Source organism: Ammospiza caudacuta, chromosome 22 (genome assembly GCF_027887145.1).
Source record: "Ammospiza caudacuta isolate bAmmCau1 chromosome 22, bAmmCau1.pri, whole genome shotgun sequence".
In the NCBI taxonomy this organism is placed as follows: domain Eukaryota; kingdom Metazoa; phylum Chordata; class Aves; order Passeriformes; family Passerellidae; genus Ammospiza; species Ammospiza caudacuta.
In genome coordinates this window covers 8,516,862-8,538,883 of record NC_080614.1, presented here as the reverse complement: position 1 = coordinate 8,538,883, position 22,022 = coordinate 8,516,862, and the positions used below count along the sequence as shown (strand labels likewise).

At 42.9% G+C, this 22,022-nt stretch overlaps 2 protein-coding genes across 4 annotated transcripts; one reads left to right on the top strand and one right to left on the bottom strand.

Annotated features, from left to right (window-relative positions):
• Positions 1–10,912, bottom strand: SLC35E2B (solute carrier family 35 member E2B). The gene is made up of 9 exons (XM_058818730.1): positions 10,470–10,912; positions 8,469–9,000; positions 7,332–7,467; positions 6,349–6,476; positions 5,213–5,333; positions 4,699–4,752; positions 4,361–4,433; positions 4,013–4,158; positions 1–2,729 (listed from the first exon to the last, which is right to left on the bottom strand). The coding sequence occupies exons 2-9, from the start codon at positions 8,782–8,784 to the stop codon at positions 2,489–2,491; spliced, it is 1,215 nt and encodes a 404-aa protein (XP_058674713.1). The 5' UTR covers positions 8,785–9,000; positions 10,470–10,912; the 3' UTR covers positions 1–2,488.
• A 1,136-nt stretch (positions 10,913–12,048) lies between these two features.
• On the top strand, positions 12,049–21,533 carry LOC131567276 (uncharacterized). 3 transcript variants are annotated; one of them, XM_058818847.1, is made up of 9 exons: positions 12,049–12,107; positions 12,260–12,341; positions 13,235–13,388; positions 14,370–14,515; positions 17,012–17,188; positions 18,137–18,250; positions 19,446–19,532; positions 20,354–20,501; positions 20,844–21,533. In XM_058818847.1, exons 1-9 carry the CDS (start codon positions 12,097–12,099, stop codon positions 20,873–20,875), a joined length of 951 nt encoding a protein of 316 aa, XP_058674830.1. In that variant the 5' UTR covers positions 12,049–12,096; the 3' UTR covers positions 20,876–21,533. The 3 variants fall into 3 exon arrangements, with proteins under 3 accessions (XP_058674830.1, XP_058674831.1, XP_058674829.1); XM_058818848.1 differs by lacking the exon at positions 20,354–20,501 and adding an exon at positions 20,263–20,353; XM_058818846.1 differs by lacking the exon at positions 20,354–20,501.
• The last annotated feature ends 489 nt before the right edge of the window (positions 21,534–22,022 follow it).

Here is a 22,022-nt window from a genome sequence, read left to right as displayed (position 1 = left end):
AAAAAAAAAACCACAGAGCTCCACAGTCCACAGCTTTTATAAAAGTGACAAGAGTACAAAAGAAAACAAAATACCACAGACATATCACATACACAAGGATGAAAAAATTGGCATTTTTCTCCCTCAGATCTTTGGGGAATCTGCCCCAAGATTCCACTGAGGTGTGAAAATGTGATTTTACAGGAATTCCAATTGTAATTTCCTGATAACCATTATTTTTACCACTATACATCCATGCTCCAACCTTCCAGAATAGTGGAAATTATTAAAATCCACTCATTTTAATTTAATTTTTGTTCCCAAAAAGTCCATGTGAATGTTTTTGTAGCTACATGTGTGCTTTTTTTTTTTTTTGTCAAAACTGACTGTTCAAAAGGAAAATGAACTTTTAATCTTTGATCTACCACAAAAAACAAATTTCCTTTAAAAAAAAAGGAAACTTAAAAGCAGCAGAAATAAAGATTTGCCTCAGTTATGGTTAATATTCCTCCCATCTGTAACAGATGCCTCTGAGATTTCTTTATATAATCAGAAATTAGATATTTTGATATTTTACACACAGGTCAGACTCATAACCCTGAGTTTCTAAAAGGCAGCCTTTTGTTGCACTCTTAGAAATAATATTTTAAAAAATCAGTTTCTTTCCTCATGCATAACAAAATGAAATTAAAACAACAAAATGGTTTTTTTACAGAAATACAGAGATTTGCCACCACAATTTTCAGTGGTTTTTAACCTCTAAGCAACTACAAATATTGAATTCAACACTCCGTTTACACAGGGTATGTGTGTGAATATTTGCATTTCAGTTTTGTCAATAATGCAACATTTCCACATTAAATTTTTATATTTTCAACCACTACAAATCCTGGATTTGTAGGCAGCAGCTGGAGCTCACCACAGCTCACTTCCCACAGTTTGCTTCAGTAAAGTTGTTTATTTTTGGGAGAGAAAAGGGTGGGAATCCCAATTTACACAGGGTATGTGTGTGAATATTTGCATTTCCATTTTGTCAATAAATGAACAGAATGCAATATTTCCACATTACATTTTTATATTTTAATCCACTACAAATCCTGGATTTGTAGCCTGCAACAGGAGCTCACCACAGCTCGTTTCCCACAGTTTGCCTCACTAAAGTTGGTTTATTTTGGGGAGAAAAGGGTGGGATTTCCAATCCCTTTTGGAATTATGGAATCCCCTGAGTGGGAGGGGACCCACAAGGACCATCCAGTCCAACTCCTGCCCTGCAGAAAAATCAAAATCCACCCCAAAATCCCTTCTGGTGCTGTCACGATGCTCCTGGAGCTCTGGCAGGGTTTGAGGGCCCTCAGGGCTCGGGGTGGGACAATTCCTTCCTTGGACTCTTCCATCTCTGCACCACAGCCCAGGAAATGCAGAGGACATCCAGAAACTTCCACGAGGCACCAACTGCATCCCTCTGCCAGCAGAACTCAGTGGTGGGGCCCCATTTTCACATTGTTTGGATGGGGAAGGACAATTAAAGCAATTGTTTTAATTGTTTTCCCACAGGACACCAAAGTTCTTCCACAGCACAGGCCTGGGTGTGATCTGGTGTGAGACACAACAATTTGGAGTCAAGGAGAGACAACAAAAGCCAAGTTTGCCACGTTCCAGGTCCTCTCTTTGGGGCATCAGGTTCCCAAGGTTTTTCTGGATCCTTCCCAGCTCCTTCTTGCTTCAAATCCTGGGTGAGACCAGCCACGAACTCAGAGGAATCAGAGGAACAACCACAACCAGGAGGAATCCAGGAACTCAGAGGAACAACCACAACCAGGAGGAATTCAGGAACTCAGAGGAACAACCACATCCAGGAGGAATTCAGGAACTCAGAGGAACAACCACATCCAGGAGGAATTCAGGAACTCAGAGGAACAACCACATCCAGGAGGAATTCAGGAACTCAGAGGAACAACCACATCCAGGAGGAATTCAGGAACTCAAAGGAACAACCATATCCAGGAGATTTCAGGAACTCAAAGAACCAGAGAACAGCCACATCCAGGAGGAATTCAGGAACTCAGAGGAACCTGAGGAACAGCCACATCCAGGAGGATTTGAGGAACTCAAGAGAGGGCAATCTGAGGAACTCAGAACAACCCCATCCAGAAGGATTTGAGGAACTCAGAGAAACTTGAGGAACAGCCACATCCAGGAGGATTTGAAGAACTCGGAGAGGAGGATTTGAGGAACTCAGATGAACCTAAGGAACAACCCCATCCAGGAGGATTTCAGGAACTCAAAGGAACATCCACATCCGGAGGATTTCACGAACAGCCACATCCAGGAGATTTCAGGAACTCAAAGAACCAGAGGAACAGCCACAACCAGGAGGATTTCATGAACTCAGAGGAACTTGAGGAACAGCCACAACCAGGAGGATTTGAGGAACTCAGAGGAACCAGAGGAACAGCCCCACCCAGGAGGATCTCCATGGAGCCACACTCAGCTGTTTATGATTAACCCATTAATCGTAGGGTTCCAGCTCCTTGGGGACGAGGGGCTCGGTGTCCTCGGTAGGCCCTGAGGGCTGTGGGGCCATGGCCAGGCTCTGCAGGGTCTCCTGCTGGTGCTGCTTGGCCTTGTTGTAGAGCAGGACGCCCACGGTGACCAGGACGGTGCCCACGGCTGACAGGCTGGTGATCTTGTTCCCAAAGACAATGATGCTGAGCCAGATGGACAGCGCGTGCTTGACAGTGCTGGCAACGCTGCGGGGACAGCGGGGACATCAGGGGACAGCAGGGGATGTGAGGGGACACTGGGGATGAGGGGGGCCATGAGGGGACAGCAGGGGATGTGAACGGACATTGGGGATGTGGAGGGACATTGGGGATGTGAGGGGACATCAGGGGACAGCAGGGGATGTGAGGGGATGTGAAGAGACGTGAGGGGACATTGGGGGACATGAGGAGACAGCAGAGGACATTGGGGACATGAGGGCACAGCACGAGGGGACATTGGGGACATGAGGGGATGTGAGGGAACATTGGGGATGTGAAGGGACGTGAGGGGATGTGAGGGGACATTGAGGATGTGAGGGGGCATTGGGACGTGAGGGCACAGCAGGGGACATTGGGGATGTGAGGGAACAGCAGGGGACATTGGGGATGTGAAAGGACATGAAGGGACACTGGGGACTTGAGGGGACATTATGGATGTGAGGGGACATTGGAGACCTGAGGGGAAATGAGGGGACATTGGGGATGTGAGGGCACAGCAGGGGACACTGGGGATGTGAAGGGACGTGAGGGGACATTGGTGATGTGAGGGGACATCAGGGATGTGAGGAGGATGTGAGGGGACAGCAGCTCTGCCACATCCTGGCTTTGATGTCAGCCTTGCCCCTAAACACCATCAAATTCCACTTCCAACCCCAACATCCCATGATTTCCCTCATTCATTTCTTTGCAAAAACCTTGATTTTCCATTTTTTTAGCACCACCTGAAATTCCACTTCCATCCCCATCCATCCTGGAATTCCCCTCATTTATCTCTTCACAAAACACCTGTTAAGAATTCCCTGTTTTTTTAAACATCACCTCAGATTTTTCCAACCCCAATCATTCTGTGATTCTCCTCATTGATTTCTTTGCAAAAACCTTAATTTTCCACTATTTTAGCACCATCTCAGATTCTACTTCCAGCCCCAACCATTCTGTGATTTACCTCATGAATTTCTTTGCAAAACACCTTTAGTTATCCTTTTTTTAAAACACCACCTGAAAATCCACTTCCTCAAAATGAATATAAAATAATGTTCCCAACCAAAAAATTATAAAATAATGTTCCTGACCAAAAAATTATAAAATGGTGTTTCTGGCCAAGAAAGAAATTATAAAAAAACATTCCTGAAATGGAATATAAAATAGTGTTCCTGACAAAAAGATAGAAAATAATGTTTCCTGATCAAAAAATACAAACCAGTGCTCTTGATCAAAGAAAATTAAGTAATATTTCTGATTAAAAAATAGAAAATAAAGCTGAATTTTACCTGAAAGTGACAGGGGAGATTTTGCCCATCAGGGCATAGGCTGTGACACTCTGCAGGTGGAACAGGACTCCATCAATCAGGAGCAGAATTACAATGTCCTGGTTGTAGCTGAAGCTTCTCCCACTTTTCCCAATCACAGGCACATCCTAAAATGTCAAAAAAAAAACCAAAACAAAAAAAAATGTAAGTGTTCAGTTCATGAGAAAAGTCTAAAAATTATTTTCACCCAACTGTTGGAAGCAGAGAGTTTTATATTTAAATTTTAGCCCAAAAACATACAAGACATTCAGATCCTGAAATTAATTTAAAAAAATCCCTAAATTAAGTAAAATAATGAATTCAAATTACCATGAAAAAGATCCAAGCTGGAATGAGCATAACCACAGCAGCAGCACTTGTGTAGAACTGAAGCTCTGGGGCTCTACAAAGGGAAAAAAAATTAAAATTAAAAAAAAAAACTTAAAATAAGATTTTTATATAAATATTTATATTTTATTTATATTTCTATTTTTTAAATATTTATTTCTGGGAGTTCTGAAGCTTGCAGTGGGAGCTCAGGGAGTTTTCTTACCGTGATAAAATAATAAAGATGATCAGATTTACACCTTGGTGCAATAAAATGATAAATATTCAATTTATTTATTCATCCCTAATAAAACCAAATCTGAAATATTTTGAATACTTACGAAAATCTGTATTTATCTCCACTGAGCAGTTTTTTGGAAAAGACGTTTTGCAAACTAGAAAAGAAAAAGAAAAAAAAATTAAATATTAACAAAAAAAATTTTAAACGTAAAAAATATTTAAATGTAAATTTTTAAAATTAAAACATTTAGAAAATTTTTTAACAATTAAAAAAATTAAACCCCACCATTTAGCTGTATTTTAATTAGGACAAATCAATCAATTCATCAATCCTCAAGTGGATAAATGTTTCTACAAGAAATGTTTCTCAGGTGGATAAATGTTTCAACAAAAAGGAGTTTGGGCTAATGAAATTTTATTATTTAACCTCAATATGCTGTTAGACATAAGACAATAAGTAAGAATAATTTATATTTTTAATAATAAGACTAATCGATTTAAAATGCATTTTCAATCCCAACATTTGAATGCACTGTACACAATGAGCCGTGTTAACCAATTTCCTTTCGTCTCCTAATTAAATTAATTAATTGTTTTCCCCAGCCCAGAGCTCACCAGTCCATGATGTTGGTGGACAGGGCTGCAGAGAAGCCCAGGATGTTGAAGCTGATTTCGGTGGCTGTGCACAGAGCCAGGCCCCCCATCACAGGGATCAGGGACAGATTCACCAGCAGCCCTGCAGGGAAAAGGGACAAAATCATTATTTGTTATTTTTATATTGGAGAGAATTTGAAATTCCCAACAGCAAGTGAAAAGGAGCACAATGAACTTCAGTTTTTTAAAGCCACAATAATTTCTTGACAGAAAAATAACAACAATCCCCTTCCACCAAACCCTTTAAAGACTATAAATTCATTGTAGATTCATCCAGATTCATTTATTATATTTTATATTATATATTTTATATAATATGTTATAGATTCTATATTACATATTATATATAATATACATTACATATTTTATATATAATATGTTATATATTACATATTATGTATATTATATATAACACATTGTATCTATTATATATATTATATATAATATCTATTATAAATATAATAAAATAGTATAATAAAATGTAGTATAAGATTATATGATATAACATGATATAATATATAATGTATAATGTATAATATATGCAATATATAAAATATGCAATATATATAGTATGTAGTATATATAACATGTACTATGTAGTATATAATATATAATATGTAGTAAATAATATATATGTAATATATAATATATGATATATAATACATAATATATAATATATATAATCTATAATCTATAATCTATAATATATAGTATATAATATATAATATATAATGTGTAATATGTAATGTGTAATATGTAATGTGTAATATGTAATGTGTAATATGTAATGTGTAATATGTAATGTGTAATATGTAATGTGTAATATGTAATGTGTAATATGTAATGTGTAATGTGTAATGTGTAATGTGTAATATAAATATATATAATATTATATATAATATAATTTATTTGTATAGAATACCTAATGAACAATGAATATCAAATAATGAATATTGGATAATAAATATTGAATAATGGATATTTATATTCTCTATTATATTATTATGTCATATTTATCATATTTTATTAATTTTAGTGGTCAGATTTCCACCACAGCCAATTAAGAAGAGATTAATTAATCTCATTTCAGGCCTCACCAGTGTATTCCCCCAGAATCATGCGGGACATGATGACAGTGAAAATGGGAGCTGAGCTTTTCACAGTCTCTGCAAATGACACTGCCACATTCTTCAGGCTCACCAGCCCCAGCACCACTGTTGCAAATCTGCAGCAGGAGAAAAATCACAATAAATTAATTTTTAAAATGAATCAATTCATTACTGCACCAGAAGAAATTAAAATAATGCTTCAGGAGCTACTCTTAGGCACTCAGCGTAAAAAGAATTGCACTGAAATTTCTCCTGCACCTGCAAGGTCAGATCTTTCAATGTGGCTTAAACATTATTTATTTAAAGCAAATAAAGGCACTGTTGGGCAATGTGGAATGTCTTTGGCTGCAGAGTGCATTTCCAGAAACCAAATTTACTTTTTAACACACTCTAAGGTTCAAGTGAGCATTTTTTAAGTCAAAGTTTTCAACAGGCTCAGTTAAAAAAGTGAAAATCTTCTAAAAACCTGAAATTCACCAAGGAAACTTTATTTGCAGTTATCCATCTTTGTGTAAATTAGATATGCTCATAATTACCACTGTTTAAACTCTGAAATTAATTGAATTTATCACTTATTTGATTTTCTTTATCAGTTTTGCAGGGCAGAGGAAACAAAACCAGGCATTTTTATTCCCTCCTCCACCACAAACTAACACAACCCCAGCACCCAGCAAATATTTACTTTTCAAAAGATAAATTTTAATAGCCTGGATGACTTTTGAGGCAAAAGGCTGATAAATATTAATGCACTAAACAAACATCAGCCTCAACAGAGAGCAGGAAGAAAGTAAATGGAAATAGAAGTGAGGACTGCAAAAATGGGCCCAAAAATTGAAATCTGGGTAAAGAACAGCAAATAAAAATAAAATTATTCTGGGATATTTCTTGGGGGGAAGGACACAAGAACAGAACTTTGGCTTGGAAAAGCAGAAATATTAGCAAAGATAGAGCAGGGAATGTTTTTTATTTACCTCATTAATCCAACAAAGAGCATGATCATGATGAAATTTGGCGGGTAGGAGATTCTGGTCTTGTGCTGGTACAGACAGCAGGGGACAAACATCTTGATGCAGCCAATGAAGGTGGTGGAAAGCATCTGAACAGCACCTGAGAAAGGATCAGAGAGGGGAAATCAAGGCAGATCACGAGTTGGAACACAACAAATCAACTGTCATGGGAAAATCCCTTACACAAACCTCTCTGTGGTGGTTTTGGCAGTGTGTGCTTTATATATTCTCACTAAAGCCCTTTATTTCTATAAAGCAAATGTTTATAAACCTGGTTCACAGATAAAGTGTCCTTTGTTTGCCTCTTAAGAAGAAAAAAAAGAACTAAAATGGCCATTGATAAGAGAGATAACCAAAGGTAACTCTTGCACTGCACAGTTCAGGAGAGTATCAACAATTTACTCAAAATTTGACTTTTTGCTAAACCCTCCAGCACAGAAAACTAAAAAAAATTACTTTTTATTTTTCCTCTTAAAGCTCCTCTACAAGGAAAATTTCATCTTTCAGCAAGTGGAGGAAAGGAGAGTGGCAGAAACCACTTTAAAGGCCAAAATCCCAAGATCCCTCCCCACACCTTCCAAACCAAACATTTGTCACTTCAATTGAACCATTCTCTCCCTCAGCTTTATCTGGAATTATCAATCACAGGATGATGGAAATTTAAAGGCCAAAATTCCAAGCTCCCAGCCCCAAATTCCTCCCCACACCTTCCAAACCAAACATTTGTCACTTCAACTGAACCATTCTCTCCCTCAGCTTTATAAGGGATGATCTGGAATTATCAGTCATAGGATGATGGAAATCTAAAGGCCAAAATCCCAAGTTCCCAGCCCCAAATCCCTCCCCACACCTTCCAAACCAAACATTTTCCACTTCAATTGAAGCATTCTCTCCCTCAGCTTCATCTGGAATGATCAATCCCAGGATGATGGAACATCCTGAGCTGGAAGGGATCACCCAGCCCAACTCATCCCTGCACAGACACCCCAAAAACCCCTCCCTGTTCCTGCCAGCATTATCCAAACACTCTGGGAGTTTTTTGGGGGCTCCCATTCCATTAAATAAACCAATTTCCCCTGGAATTCAGGAAGAGCAGGGTACCAAGCATGCTGGGCTCTCCCTCCAGCAAGGACAGGATGTATTTGTTCAGGAACAGAGTGCAGAAGCTGAAGAAAAACCACAGAGTGAGGTAGATGAGGGCGTGGGAGCTCCAGATGCCCAGGTCGGACTCGATGACCGTGGTCTCTGTGATTGTGATTTTCAGCACATTCTCCTCTGGCAGGCTGTCACTGCGAGCAATCACAAATTTCTCACTCCTGTTAGCAAAGAGGGAGCCCAGCTGGAACAGGGATTTTCCTTTTGGCTTCTCCTCCAGCTGGGGAGGGCTCGGGGCCTCCGGGGTCAGGGCGCTCGTCATGGCGAGGTGGAGAAATAAATATTTCCTAAATATTTCCAAAATATTCCTTGTCCTTCACAAGCAAGGCTGAGAAAGCACTCGTTGAAATAAAAATGTCATGTGGTCAATGCTTCATCTCCCAGGGGCCTGCAAAACTGGGTTTGGTCCTTCAAAGAACATCTTGGAGGAATAGAAACTCCAAAGGATTCTTCATGTGGGCTGCTCCATGTTTTCTGCCTAAAGGGGGGAAAAAGGGAAAGAAAAAGTGTGATGTTTTATATCCCTAATGCAGCAAATACAGCACATTTCACCTACACTTTATGAAAGATAAAGAGAGTTCTGTAATCCCTCAGGCTGGATTTTGAACTCCTGATGTCTTCATGCCAAGATTAAGCAACAAGAACTAATCTTAGGGAGGTTTTTTATTCTAAAATAACACCCACCCACCCACCAGACTGGTGGTTTTATGTCCTTTTCCCTCTGGAGCACCTCAACACAGCCTTTCCAATTATAACTAACTCCTCTTCCAGATTCCAGTGTCTTTGATCTCAGTCTGCCTTTAAACACTCCCCAGGAAAACCTTCCCAACCCAGCAAATCCAGGCAGGAACCTCTGCCCTTCAGACTAATTAACCTGTAATCAACCTGAGCAAAGAGAGCAATAATCAAGGGCTGTAACCCCAGTAATCCCAGAGCTACCCTGGTACATGTATCCAGGTGAAAAAAGTAGGGAAATATGTCCAAGAGCTTTCCAGAGTGGTTATCTATTTAATTACATGGGAATAATGCAATATTCCTCATTTTACCACACCTTCCAATCCAATATTAGCACTTACAACTCATTCTTAATGCCTTTTTAACAGATTTGGCAGCAAAAGGCATTAAATGATGTGCAAGCAGAGCATTTTCCTTTGATAAATTACACAAAACGTGGCAAGTTACAGAAGCAGAGCAGAGGGAACAACAAAACCACTCTGTGAAAGAAAGAAATGCAAGAGTTCTAACAAAGCTACTGCACCTGCCCTGATCTTGCAAACAGTTCAATCTTTTTTAAACTTTTATTTTTAATGTTATTAATGTATTAATTATTATATATAAATTATGAATTAATTTTATTTTTAATGTTTAAATGTTCAATGTGGCATCTCAAATAAATAACAAAGAGACACTGAGGAGTTCAATATCTGGTGTCAGTCTCAGTATCCTACACAGCAGCTGCTTGAAAAGTGAAATTTTCCATTCCTCACATTCTCTGGTTGCTACAGCCATGCACTGACGATTTCCATCTCCCTGCCCTTATCTCTTCCCATTTTTCCAGGAATTCATGCCAGCAGCACACTGAGGAATGGGACCCTCTGAAATGATCACATTAAACCACAAACTTGTGCTGACCCAGTCTAACACAAAACTCTGAAAAAAGAGACACGTTCTCCAAGAGAATTTGCTCAGAAAAATGGATTCTTGACTCCTCCTCCTTTTCCAGGTCATTAAAAAAAATACCCCTCTAATTCAAAACAGTTAATTATCACAGGTTTTTTTCTGTTTATACAAGTTAATTAAAACCACGGCCAATTAAGCACAACCAAAGCCCCGCCCTCAGCAGCGCTGTGATATCAGATTTGATATCAGCTTTGATATCACTGATTCCACACACGGCAAGGAGCAGAACAGCAAACAACAACAAAATTACCCCCCTAAATTACTGACCTGCTGGCTTGAATCAACTGGAAAGTCTAAATGGGCTGAAAGAGTTCTCCATGTGGAACTAATTCAGTCTTCCTCCCTCAAGGCCAACCAGCAGCTGATGTTTACCAACAGATGAAAACGTGGCAGTGCTTGGCACTTGTTCCTCTTGGATTACTCACAAAGAACCGGCAGTGTGAGTGCCTCTCACCCTCCTTGTATCTTCTCCAACCCTTAACTACACTCCTAGTAACAACTATGGTGGAAAAAATATCCACGGAGAACTTTGGAAAGTCGGCTTTTCACAAATAGAAACTAAAGCTAAATGTGTTGCAAGGGCTGGAGAAGCTGAGGCTGCTGTGACAGTGAAAAACCAAAGGTTTGTGTCCATGACCCTTCCTCTGTTATGCTAAAGGTCACTCAAACACTGCTCCCAACACAGCAAGAGCACAAAATCCAGCACCCTGAGCAAGCCTCGCTCATTAACACCGCTCACTGATGGCAGGAGAGCATCCCAGATGTTACAAACACTGCAAATAGAACAGAAGAGGCTGAAAGGCTGAAACAGCTCAGCCCTTTGTGCCATCCCAGCTGTGATTCTGCTCACCCACTGCCAGAGCCTTCCCTGCGCATTCCCGACCGCGCTCCATCCCCATCCCCATCCCCGGTGCCCGCAGCTCCCGGAGCATCCCCCGCACATTCCCAACCTCTCTCCATTCCCATTCCTATCCCCGTTCTCATTCCCGGTGCCCGCAGCTCCCCTCACACCGCAGCGGCTTCGGAGCCCTCCCGGGATCACCGAGACCCTTCCGAGCCATCCTTCGGGCCCGGGGGCTGCCAGCACCGCCATCCCCCTGCCGGGCCCGGCTCGGATCCTCCTGCGCCGCTCTCATCCCTCCCTCCATCCCTCCCTGCATCCCCGGAGCCCTCAGCTCATCCCGGCCGGCACCTGCGCTCCGCGCTCGCTGCTGCCGCAGCCCCGGCGCTTCTACGGCTCCGGCAGCACCGAACAACGGCAGCACCAAGCTCTGATAGCACCAAGCTCTGGTACCACCGGGCTGGGCAGCACCGAATAACGGCAGCACCAAGCTCTGATAGCACCAAGCTCTGGTACCACCGGGCTGGGCAGCACCGAATAACGGCAGCACCAAGCTCTGATAGCACCAAGCTCTGGTACCACCGGGCTGGGCAGCACCGAATAACGGCAGCACCAAGCTCTGATAGCACCAAGCTCTGGTACCACCGGGCAGCGGCCGCCCATCCCGTGCCGTGCCCGGAGCCCCGCGCTGCAGAGCCGGTCCGGCCGCGCACCGCCGGGCCCCGGGCTCGCCCCTTTGTCCCCGCGGCGGCGGGGAGGCCATTTTACCCAAAGCACGAGGAGACCGAGCCGAGCCGCGGGGGTTACGGGCACTCGCTGCCGGGTACAGCCGCGCACAGCGCCTCGCCGCGGGCCGCCCCTCCATCGAGCCGGGCGGGCTGCCCAGCGCCGAGGGGACCCCCGGGGCGGACGGGCGGGAGCGCGGCGGCCCCGCCGCCCGGGAGGAGCCCGGCAGCGCTTCCCGCCCGTGCCGGGGAAGTGACGCGGGGCGGGCCGGCCCCGGAAGCGCCGCCGGGACCCCTCCGCAGCCATGTAGGGCCCGCGGCCGCCGCCATGGACGGCAGGTACGGGCGGGCCGGGCCGCACCACGCGCGGCGCGGGGGCGCCTCCCCGCGCTCCCCTGGAGGCGCCCGTGCTGGGGATGGGGGGTCGCGGGCCGTTCCCCCCCGCGGTGGGGGTGGTACGGCCCCTGACGGCCCCGCTCTCTCTCCCACAGCGGCGCCGCGGCTGCGGCGGGGCCGAGCGTGCCCAACCTCACCCCGCGGCACCGGCAGCTCATCCCCACGCCCTGCGGCCCCGTGAGTACATCGCCGCTGCTGCCGGCGGCTTGCCGCTGTCCTCCGCGCTTCTCTGCCCCGGGGGGTGTGGAAAAATATGGCTTAAATCCGCTTGCGAAGTCAGGTCAGCTCGCCGAGGCGTGGCACAGCTCTGCTGACAGCACTGTGGAGTGTTCTGAGCTAGAAGGGACCCTCAGGATCACTGATCACCCCCAAATCCCACCGTGGGCACCCCTGACAGCTCCTGCAGCTCTGGCAGCCTCTGTGCCCATTCCTGGGCAGTGCCCAGCACCCTCTGGGGATGAACCTTTCCCAAAATCCAACCTGAACCCCCCTGGCCCAGCTCAGGGGTTCCCTGGGGGTGTCCCTGTCCCACAGCAGGGATCTGAGCTGTCCCTGCAGCCCCTCAGGTCCCTCTCAGTCTCCTCCAGCTGAACAAACCGAGAGTTAAATCCCTGCCAGGATTTGCTCCACCTGAAGTATTTTAATAAAAGAAGAGAAGAACTTTGCCTTCCTGGGAACACTGACGCTGTATTTACAGTTTTCTAAAAGTGAAAGTGTGGGAAATGTTATTTCTGACAGGTGTGTATGTGGGCAGTGTCCATGCCGTGGGTTATAACACCATGGCCTGTGAGGCACAAAGCCAGGCTGTGGGTATAACTTTATTTCATAATTAATCTCAGCCTAGATAGTCCTGGTTTATACCCAGGACTATCTAGGCTGAGATTATTTTTGAAATAAAGTTACACTTCCCCCTTCCTCAGCAGTTTGGGAGTTTCAGTTCAATAGCGGAGTTTCTCTTCCCAAAGGAAACCCTGCACTGTCTCATTTACCCCTCTCACCTCAATGTAATTTTTAGGAACAACAATGAATTTATTTTACGTGATGTGTTAAAGAATGTTCTCCCTTTACAGATAAAACCATGCTCAGAGCTCTCATTCCCTGTGAAGATCTACTTCTGTGTCACTATTTTGTCCCTGCTGAGTGTCATAGGGCTGACCATCGAGACCCTGGTGCGCCAGGCTGAGGAGGATTTCACCATTTCCTTCATTCAGCTGGTTGGAGCTGGTAAGAAACCCGGTTTGGGTGGAGGAAATAATGAAAATAATTAAAATAATAATGAAAGTAATAATAATGAAAATTAAAATAATGAAAATAATAATAGTGAAAAAGAAAATAATGAAAATAATGAAAATGAAAATAATATTGAAAATAATAATAAGAATGTTTCATTTAATTCAAATGAACAGCTAGACATAATGTTCAGTGTGGCATTCATAGAATGACCCAGCTGGTGAGTTTTCCTGCAATAGGTGAACATCCAGTATCTCTTATATAAGAAACTTGAGTTGCTGCTTAATTACAACAACATCATTATCCTTATTATTGTTATTACTACATTTATAATGATACTTTGGATAATACACTGCCATTTTCATGGTGGTGCTTCACAAACAATTTAAAAATCAATAATTAAAATGAGATAAAATTAAAATTAAAACAATTAAAATAAAATACATGAAATAAAATTAAATAAATTAGATATTAATTTTATTTAATTTTATTACATGTATTTATAATATTTATATATATTTATAAATATTTTTATATATACACATGCATGTATATAAATATATACACGATACATATTGTATAAATATATCTACAATATATATTGTATATATATTTATATAGACACATGTATTTATTATACATGAAATATATGTGTCTATATAAATATATATACATATTTATATATATATTTATATCTACACATGTATTTAATGTATAATAAATTAAATAGAATTAAAATTAAATAAATAAAATTAATATAATAATAAGGAGAAGAAGAAGAAGCAACTAATAATAGCTAATTATTTAATTTCCTGTGTGCTGAACACAGCAGGGAGTGTTTTACTTACCTGGCTCAAGCTCCTTGGTAAGAACCAAGGCCGGGGAGCCTCGGGGCCCCTCTGAGCCCTCGCTGTGGGTACAGAACTGGGATTTTGCCCCTGTTTGAGCTGGCACTGCTGTTCCCTCTCTCTGCAGTGTTCTGTGTGTACTACGTGAGCAGGGGCATCCTGCAGGAGAACCGCCAGGAGCTCGTGGTGTTCGTGCTCTCCATCGTGCTGCTGATGCTGCGCTCCGTCATCAACTTCACCCTGCTCCCTGCAGGCCAGAAACCCCAGCTGCTGGTCAGTGCCTGCTCCTAAAGCAGCTCTGCTTCCCCCAGAAACCCCAGCTGCTGGTCAGTGCCTGCTCCTAAAGCAGCTCTGCTTTACCCCAGAAACCCCAGCTGCTGGTCAGTGCCTGCTCCTAAAGCAGCTCTGCTTCCCCCAGAAACCCCAGCTGCTGGTCAGTGCCTGCCCCTAAAGCAGCTCTGCTTCCCCCAGAAACCCCAGCTGCTGGTCAGTGCCTGCCCCTAAAGCAGCTCTGCTTTACCCCAGAAACCCCAGCTGCTGGTCAGTGCCTGCCCCTAAAGCAGCTCTGCTTTACCCCAGAAACCCCAGCTGCTGGTCAGTGCCTGCCCCTAAAGCAGCTCTGCCTTCCCCCACTGCCTGGGGCTGAAAATGCAGCGTGGGGGAGGCAGCATGTCTCTGCTAACACAGATAATTTTAAATATATATATATATATATATATGTACTTTTATATATTTATATGTAAAAATCAAATATTATATATAAATTAATATATTATATATTTGAATACAGATGACTATATATTTTTATTACATATACTATTATATTACTATTTTATTGCATATACTATTATTTATACTATATATAATAGTATATATAGTATACTACATATATACTATATACTATACTATATATATACTATATAGTATACTATATATATACTGTTTTCTATATGATAATTATTATATTTATCATATATATGTATTATATTCATATATGGTGATAAATATATGATATTCATGTAATATATGTGATATTTTCATATTTGTTTTATTATTATATTTTTATATTATTGTTTATTTGTATATTTGTTTTATTATATATATGATATATTCTTTTATATTTATAGGATTGTGTTTATTTATTGTATATTTTTATTTATTATTTCTATTATATCTCATATATAATAGATAGAAATATTATATACTGTATATAATAGAAATATATATAGGTAGAAACATATAGCTAGATCTAATATATATATATATTATATATTTGAATTTATTTGGTATTTTTGTATTTAAATTTTTGTATTTTAAATACAAAATTAGGTGGGTTTTTTTATTTGTTTTTTGTATTTTTGCATTTCTTATGTCTTAATGTATTTTTGTTACTGATAACAGAATCAGGCTGAGTTATCGCTACCTCACAACAAAACGTGCACAGCCACAACTGCAAATCTTCTCTGAGCTGGTCTCTGAGTTTCCTTATGGCAGCACCCAAAAATAACAGAAATATCAAAGAATTACACAAAATTTCTGTAGAATTTATCCTTCCCTTCACCTACCCTGCTTCAGCTTTATCACTGTGGAATATCTGGCTGAAATAAATAAATGTAACCTAGGCTAGGCATTACCCAGTGCTCTTAAATGTGATTTATGACATTTCTGGGAGCCTGCAAGGAAAGTGATGCCACTCCAGGTTATCTTGTTTGCATTTCATAGCAGTAAAATTCATTAAAAACAGTAAAATTCATTAAAGGATTTTTTTAATAGCCCTTCCTAAGGTTTCTAGTTCAATTCCCACTTGCTGTGCTTCCAGGAAGTGCTTTCTTTTTATCACATATTTCTCCAAAAGCTGTGAAGTCATCCAAAAATTACTGTTCAGGAGTGGCAGCCAAGCCAGGGAGAGGGAGCAAAGCAGCTTTGCCAATTCAGTTTCTTTATAATTCAGTTTATTTATCATTCAGGTTATTTCTCATCCATTTAAACTCACTTTACCTGCAGCAGGCTGGGTTGGTCAGGCCAATAAGGAAAATATATCAAAGAAATGCAGGTTCCTTTTAAGATGCACAGCCAAGTCAGTTTAAATATTAAACAAGAACTTCAAAGGAAAGCCTGCTATAAATGTGAAAAGTAATTTTGGGGTTTTTTTACTGCTCTAACTGTAATTTGGATTACTGTAACTCTGCTTCCTGAGCCAGAATAATTTCTATTATCAGTATTTTCTATCAATGTAACCTATTGTGTTTATGGGGCAGGGAGGAGTGATGAATCTGACTTCATGCTCTGAGGGCTCATTTATTATTTTATGATATTAAAATATATTAAACTATACTAAAGAATACAGAAAGGATACTTACTGAATGATAAAAAGATAATAATGAAAACTCCTGACTCTGGAGTCCAGACACAGCCTGACCCTGACTGAGCCAAAGAGTGAAAACAACTCCCAGCAGAGCCCAATAAAACAATCACCTGTGGGTAAACAATCCCCAAACACATTCCAAAGGAGCACACACAGGAGAAGCAAATGAGATAAGAATTTGTTTTCCTTTTTTTCTGAGGCTTCTCAGGAAAAAAACCCTGGGTGAAGGGATTTTCCCAGAAAACATGAATGTGACAGTGACCCTGAGGGACATTTTACCACTTGAGCCATCCTTAAAGCAGGAATTTTCTTGCTAAAACTGCTTTTAAAACACATCACTTTTGGGTTTGGGAGGAACCTGGTGCTGATCAGATGCATCAGATCCTGGTGTTTCCTCCCCTCAGGCCCGTTTCGTGCTGATCCTGCTGGTGGGATCCTTCGATGTCATCTGTGCCCTGCTCCTGATGCAGAGCCAGTCCATGATGGCATTCAGGGTGGGGGGAGCCCTGGAGAGCCTCCAGGCCCAGTACTGCATGCTCAACCTCTGCTTCTCCATGCTCACCTTCGATCTGCAGGCACAGGTACAGAAATTCCCTTTTTTCCTTCTTCCTGATGATATCTTGGGCTGGCTGAGCTGAATTATTCCTTTCCAAAATCAACCCTCTCTCTTACCTTTATTACATTGTGGTGGTGTTCACAGAGGATGAGGGAAGAGAGGAGGATCTGACTCCATGTTTCAGAAAGCTTGATTTATTATTTTATGATAAATATTATATTAAAACTACACTAAAAGAATAGAAGAAAGGATTTCATCAGACGGCTAGCTAAGAATAAAATAAGAAAGAATTATAAAGTTTTGTGGCTCAGACTCTGTCTCTCAGCTGACTCTGATTGGCCATTAATTAGAAATAACTAACATGGGCTAATCAAAGATTTATTTGTTGCATTCCACAGCAGCAGATAATTATTGTTTATATTTTGTTCTTGAGGCCTTTCAGCTTCTCAGGAGAAAAAAATCTTAAGGAAAGGATTTTTCAGAAAATATCATGGCTACATTATATTAATAATGGTTGTAGCTCCATGTGTTTGTCATAGCTTAGCTAAAATCCATCCAAATGAATCAAAATGTATTTCATCATTGTCCTGCACAAAAGGAGCTGATTTTGGGGAGGTTTATCCATTAAACAATTGCATCCAGGAGCTCCAACACCCCTGAAGTGAGCAAGGCTGTTCCTGCCCATCTCTGCCTCCAGCATTGAGGAAATGATTCTGGAGTGGGAGAGGGGAACTCCAGCAGGGCAGTGAGACAGAAAATGAAATTACAGCAGGGGGAAGTGAGCCCAAGAGCTGTTACCTCTGTAAACACCCCTCACCCTTATTTCCTGCAGCTTTACTTTGCTCTATCTGCTGTGTTATACAGGGAATGACCTCTGTCCTTGCCTGAGGAATAATTCAGCTTTCAGACCCAGGGGGTTTGTGGCAGATATTTTTTTTCCCAAGAGTGATTCCATGCAATGTTTCCTCCCCAGCTGTGCCTGTGCATCCTCCTGATCAGCCTGCACGAGGTCACCCTGCTGCACAACATCATCTCAGCCACAGGCGTGGTCTGGGGCTGCCTCAAGGTCACCGTGGGCATCACTGCAGTGAGTGGCACCTGCAGGGGACACCAGGGACACACTGGTGTGGCACTGCCCAGGGAAGGGAGCCAGCATGGGGAGAAGCAGAGCAGCAGCAATATTGAAGCCAGGCTTTGTTTAAATCTGTGTCTGAGCTGAGCACAGGGAGTGAAGCAGTCACCTCATCATTGGGCCATTCTGAGGGATGTTTTTAGTCTCAGTCCTTGATCACTTCAGTGAAATCTGGAGGATCACACTGGCTTCAATATTTCTGCCTCTCTGCCAAGGCTGGGTGAAACTGGGAGCAGTTCTCAGGCCTTAAATCCTTAGGAACCCACACCAAAAAGATGAGGGGTCCTTTGTTGGGGCATCTCCTTCAAAGCTCAGGGACAATTTCCAGGTTAACCTGGAAGATTTGTGAACTTGAAATGGGATTTTGAACCTTCTCTGAAGTCCTTAGCCTCTCTTCCAAGCGTGATTGCAGAATCAGGGCCAAAGTACATCAGTAAGTGAGGTTTTTATTACCAGGAAGGAGTTGAGGGGTTTTTGGGGGTGGATGTTGGTTTAGGCTCCTGGGCTGTTTGCTTTAGTCATTCACACAAATTCCTGACAGCTGAAATAGAGCTCCCTATGTATTTTAATGGCTTTCTTGCTAAAATTGTGCTTTTAAAACACATCAGTTTTGGGTTTGGGGGGAACCTGGGGGGATCAGATGCATCAAACCCAATCCTGACACTGGCACAGTCACTGCTCCCACCCCCAGAGGCTCAGCTGATTTTCCTTCCTTTGCTCAGACCTGCCCTCCCAGCCCAGGGCTGCTGCAGTCCCTTTCTTCCTTCCCAAGGCCCTGGGGGAATTGTGAAATGAAATTCCCCTGGCACTTCAATCCTCTTGCTTCTCCCACATTTCCCTCCTCACTGACTGCACTTCTGTGTGGCAAAAAGAAAAGTGGAGAAAAAGCCTCAGGGAGCTTTCAGTCTGTTACCTGTGAAAACACTCAGCTGCTAGAGAAAATCTGAGTGTGCCCAGAGAGAAAGGTCAGGGAAAACAGAGCCTGAAATTCCTGCTAAAAAACTCAGAGGGAGAAGAGAAGTGGAGAGCAATGCTAAAATTCAGAACTCAGCTTAGCCAGCACTTGGAATGCAATGAAAAATCAACTATTTGTAGCTTTTTTTAGAATAAATAGCACCTTAAAAAAGCTGTATCTCACCTTATTTTGCAGATTTTAAAAGAGATGAAGCCCCTGGTGTGGGTGTTCCTGATCCAGAATGTGCCTGAGGTGGTTTATCTCACCTACCTGCTCTACACGGTAAGGGCAGCAGGGCTGGGGGGTCTCACCCTCATCCTCCTCAGGGCCAGGGTGTTGCTTTGCCCTTCCTGCAGCTCCTGCTGGATTTCAGGAGAGCAGAGCCCATCCTGCCTCTCCAGGATCAGCTTTGCAGCACAGGGATGAAGTCAGGTTGCTCCTGAACTGATCAGAGGGAGGTTCTGGGAGTCCCTGCAAAGAATGATGAGGGAAAAATGAAACAAATTCTTGTTCAAAATACAAAACTCCTCAGAAATACCTCCCCTCCTTCACACAAGCCTCAAGTGGTGCCAGAGAATTTGACCAGGGCTCAGTTGTTGTATTTTAAAGAATTTCTTAGGTAGCACCCACAGCTAAGGATCCTGCTGTAGCCAAAACAAGGCAGTGCAAGCCCAACAAAGTCCAGTTTGGGGCAGGTTTTTTGCTCTGTAACACTGATAAAACCTTTATCAATGAGCACCTCCCACCAGATGTGAGAGAGGAGAGCCAGGGGCAGCCAGGCTGGGCAGGGCTGGAATGCTGAGAGTGCCAGTGCTGCGAATCCTTCCCACCCAAACACCCAGGGATCATCAGCCCCCACAGCCCCATTTATCACATGCAGCTCCCCATTATTCCAGGCTGTTTGAGCTGGCACAGCCCAGCAGGACTCCACACTGTCTGTACACCATGAAATCAGAAAACTCAGCTGGTTCCAAAGTCACCTGTTGGGTTTCTATTTTGTCTTTTCCCCCAGTTCCTACCTGGTGACTCCTCTCAGAAACGCAGCTGCACGTTGTGGCTCCAAGGTTTTGTGGTGATGGTTTGGTGTCTCCCTTTTCCTGCAGGTGATCAGGGAGTGGGGCAAAGGCAATTCTTACACCCTGGAAGCTGCTTTCATCACTGGCTCCTGCATTTCTGTCACAATCAAATCTGTTCTGCTCTGGGCTCTGCTTCAAGTCTACCGCAGCTTCGGGCAGGGGCTGAGGGAGAGAAGTGAGTACCCAAAAACGCCCTGGGGAGGTGGAGCTGTTCTGTCCCAGTCACAGGGAAAGCCTTAACAGATCCCAAACCAAGCAGCTCTGCAGCCCCAGAGTGACCAGGCTGCCAAAGCTCAGAAGTTGGGTGGGACAGATTTGGCTTTTCCCTGGCAAAGCTGATGCCAACCTGAGCAAGAGCTGCTGCTGTCTAAAAAATCCCACCTGTGTGGGCAAATCTCTGCTTGCAATATTTCTGTCACACACAGTAAAGCCACTGATGTGGCACAGCCCAAAGCTCCTGTCCCCAGGGTCTCTGAGCCCTGCAGTGCTGCTGACTGAGCTCCCTCTCTTCCCACAGTGTTTTCCTCCTATGGAAGGATCGACTCCTGAGCCCTCCCTGTGCAGCTCCCACAGAGTGAAGCCACCCCAGAGCTCCTGCCCTGCCCTCAGGGTGGCCACCAAGTGTCCCTGTGCCAGCATGGAGCAGGGACAGGAAGGTGTCACTTGTGTCTTGGAGCAGTGCAGGTGGGACAGAGCTTAAAGCAAAACCTGTTTGGGAAATTCCCAGCTGGGACCAAGCACCTTTCACTGCTTTTCCTGCTGCTCTGGAAGCACAGGGGGTCACACACAGGGGGTCACCCCTGCATGTGAGCTGCTCCTTTCAGTGCTTTCTGCCTGGGCAGACACAAACATCATGAAGGAAATTTGCACTCCCACCCTCTGTACCTGAATTCAGAAGGGGATTGTGCTGCCCAGCTTGGATCTCCTGCAGAGCAGCTCAGCCCTGATGGTTTGGTGACAGTGGTGTCCCCTTTCTAAGGCTTCTTTTCATCCTCTGGCTTCAGAATATTTCCATTACTTTTTGTTAACCCCAGCTACACATGGAAAATGCTCCCTGTAAGCTCAGCCCTCCTCAGTGTAACCAAGGTGCCATTTCACACCAGGGGGACTGTTACAATTAAGCCTTTAATATTGTAATTTAAAAGTTTGGTATTTTATTGACTGGAACCTTTAACTACTGGCTATTTTGTAATAAAGCATAAGCACAGTTTGTGTTTGGATAATTATTTCATATGGAACATCACCAATTCAATGGGAAATCCCTTCCAAAACTCAGTAGGGAAGAGGTTGGGACTGGAATTCCTGGGTGCTGTGGACATTGGCACTACACCTCTCTTCAGACACTGCAAAAAGCAATTAAAATTAAAAATTTATCACAGCTTATTAGGGAGGTTTACAAGGATTCTATAAAATTGCTGTAATTTTTTTCTCCTCATCCTGACCATCTAAATCACAACCTGTATTACAAATATGTACATTTCTCATCTTGCTCTCCTAAACCTGACTCAAATCTCCTTTACCTGCAGCCCCAGGGAGGCATTTAGAGGTTGATGTGTGACAGCAGCAGCTGCCTCTGACTTCACCCCACAAGTGGCAGCAGGGATTGGTGCTGGAAGAATTAAACATTTAAACATCCCAACAAAACCTTTGCAGTCCTTCCCTCAGCCAAGCCCAGTGGGAAACCCTTTCCAAGGTT

Bases quoted from the DNA above. Each gene is read 5' to 3' on its own strand.
- SLC35E2B (XM_058818730.1), bottom strand. From the start codon at position 8,784: ATGACGAGCGCCCTGACCCCGGAGGCCCCGAGCCCTCCCCAGCTGGAG. The intron at 6,477-7,331 runs GTAAATAAAAAA...CTCCTGCTGCAG, and splicing joins CTCTTTGTTGGATTAATGAG to ATTTGCAACAGTGGTGCTGG. The intron at 5,334-6,348 runs GTGAGGCCTGAA...TTTTCCCTGCAG, and splicing joins GATTCTGGGGGAATACACTG to GGCTGCTGGTGAATCTGTCC.
- LOC131567276 (XM_058818846.1), top strand. The intron at 12,342-13,234 runs GTGAGTACATCG...CTCCCTTTACAG, and splicing joins TCCCCACGCCCTGCGGCCCC to ATAAAACCATGCTCAGAGCT. The intron at 19,533-20,843 runs GTAAGGGCAGCA...CTCTTCCCACAG, and splicing joins TCACCTACCTGCTCTACACG to TGTTTTCCTCCTATGGAAGG.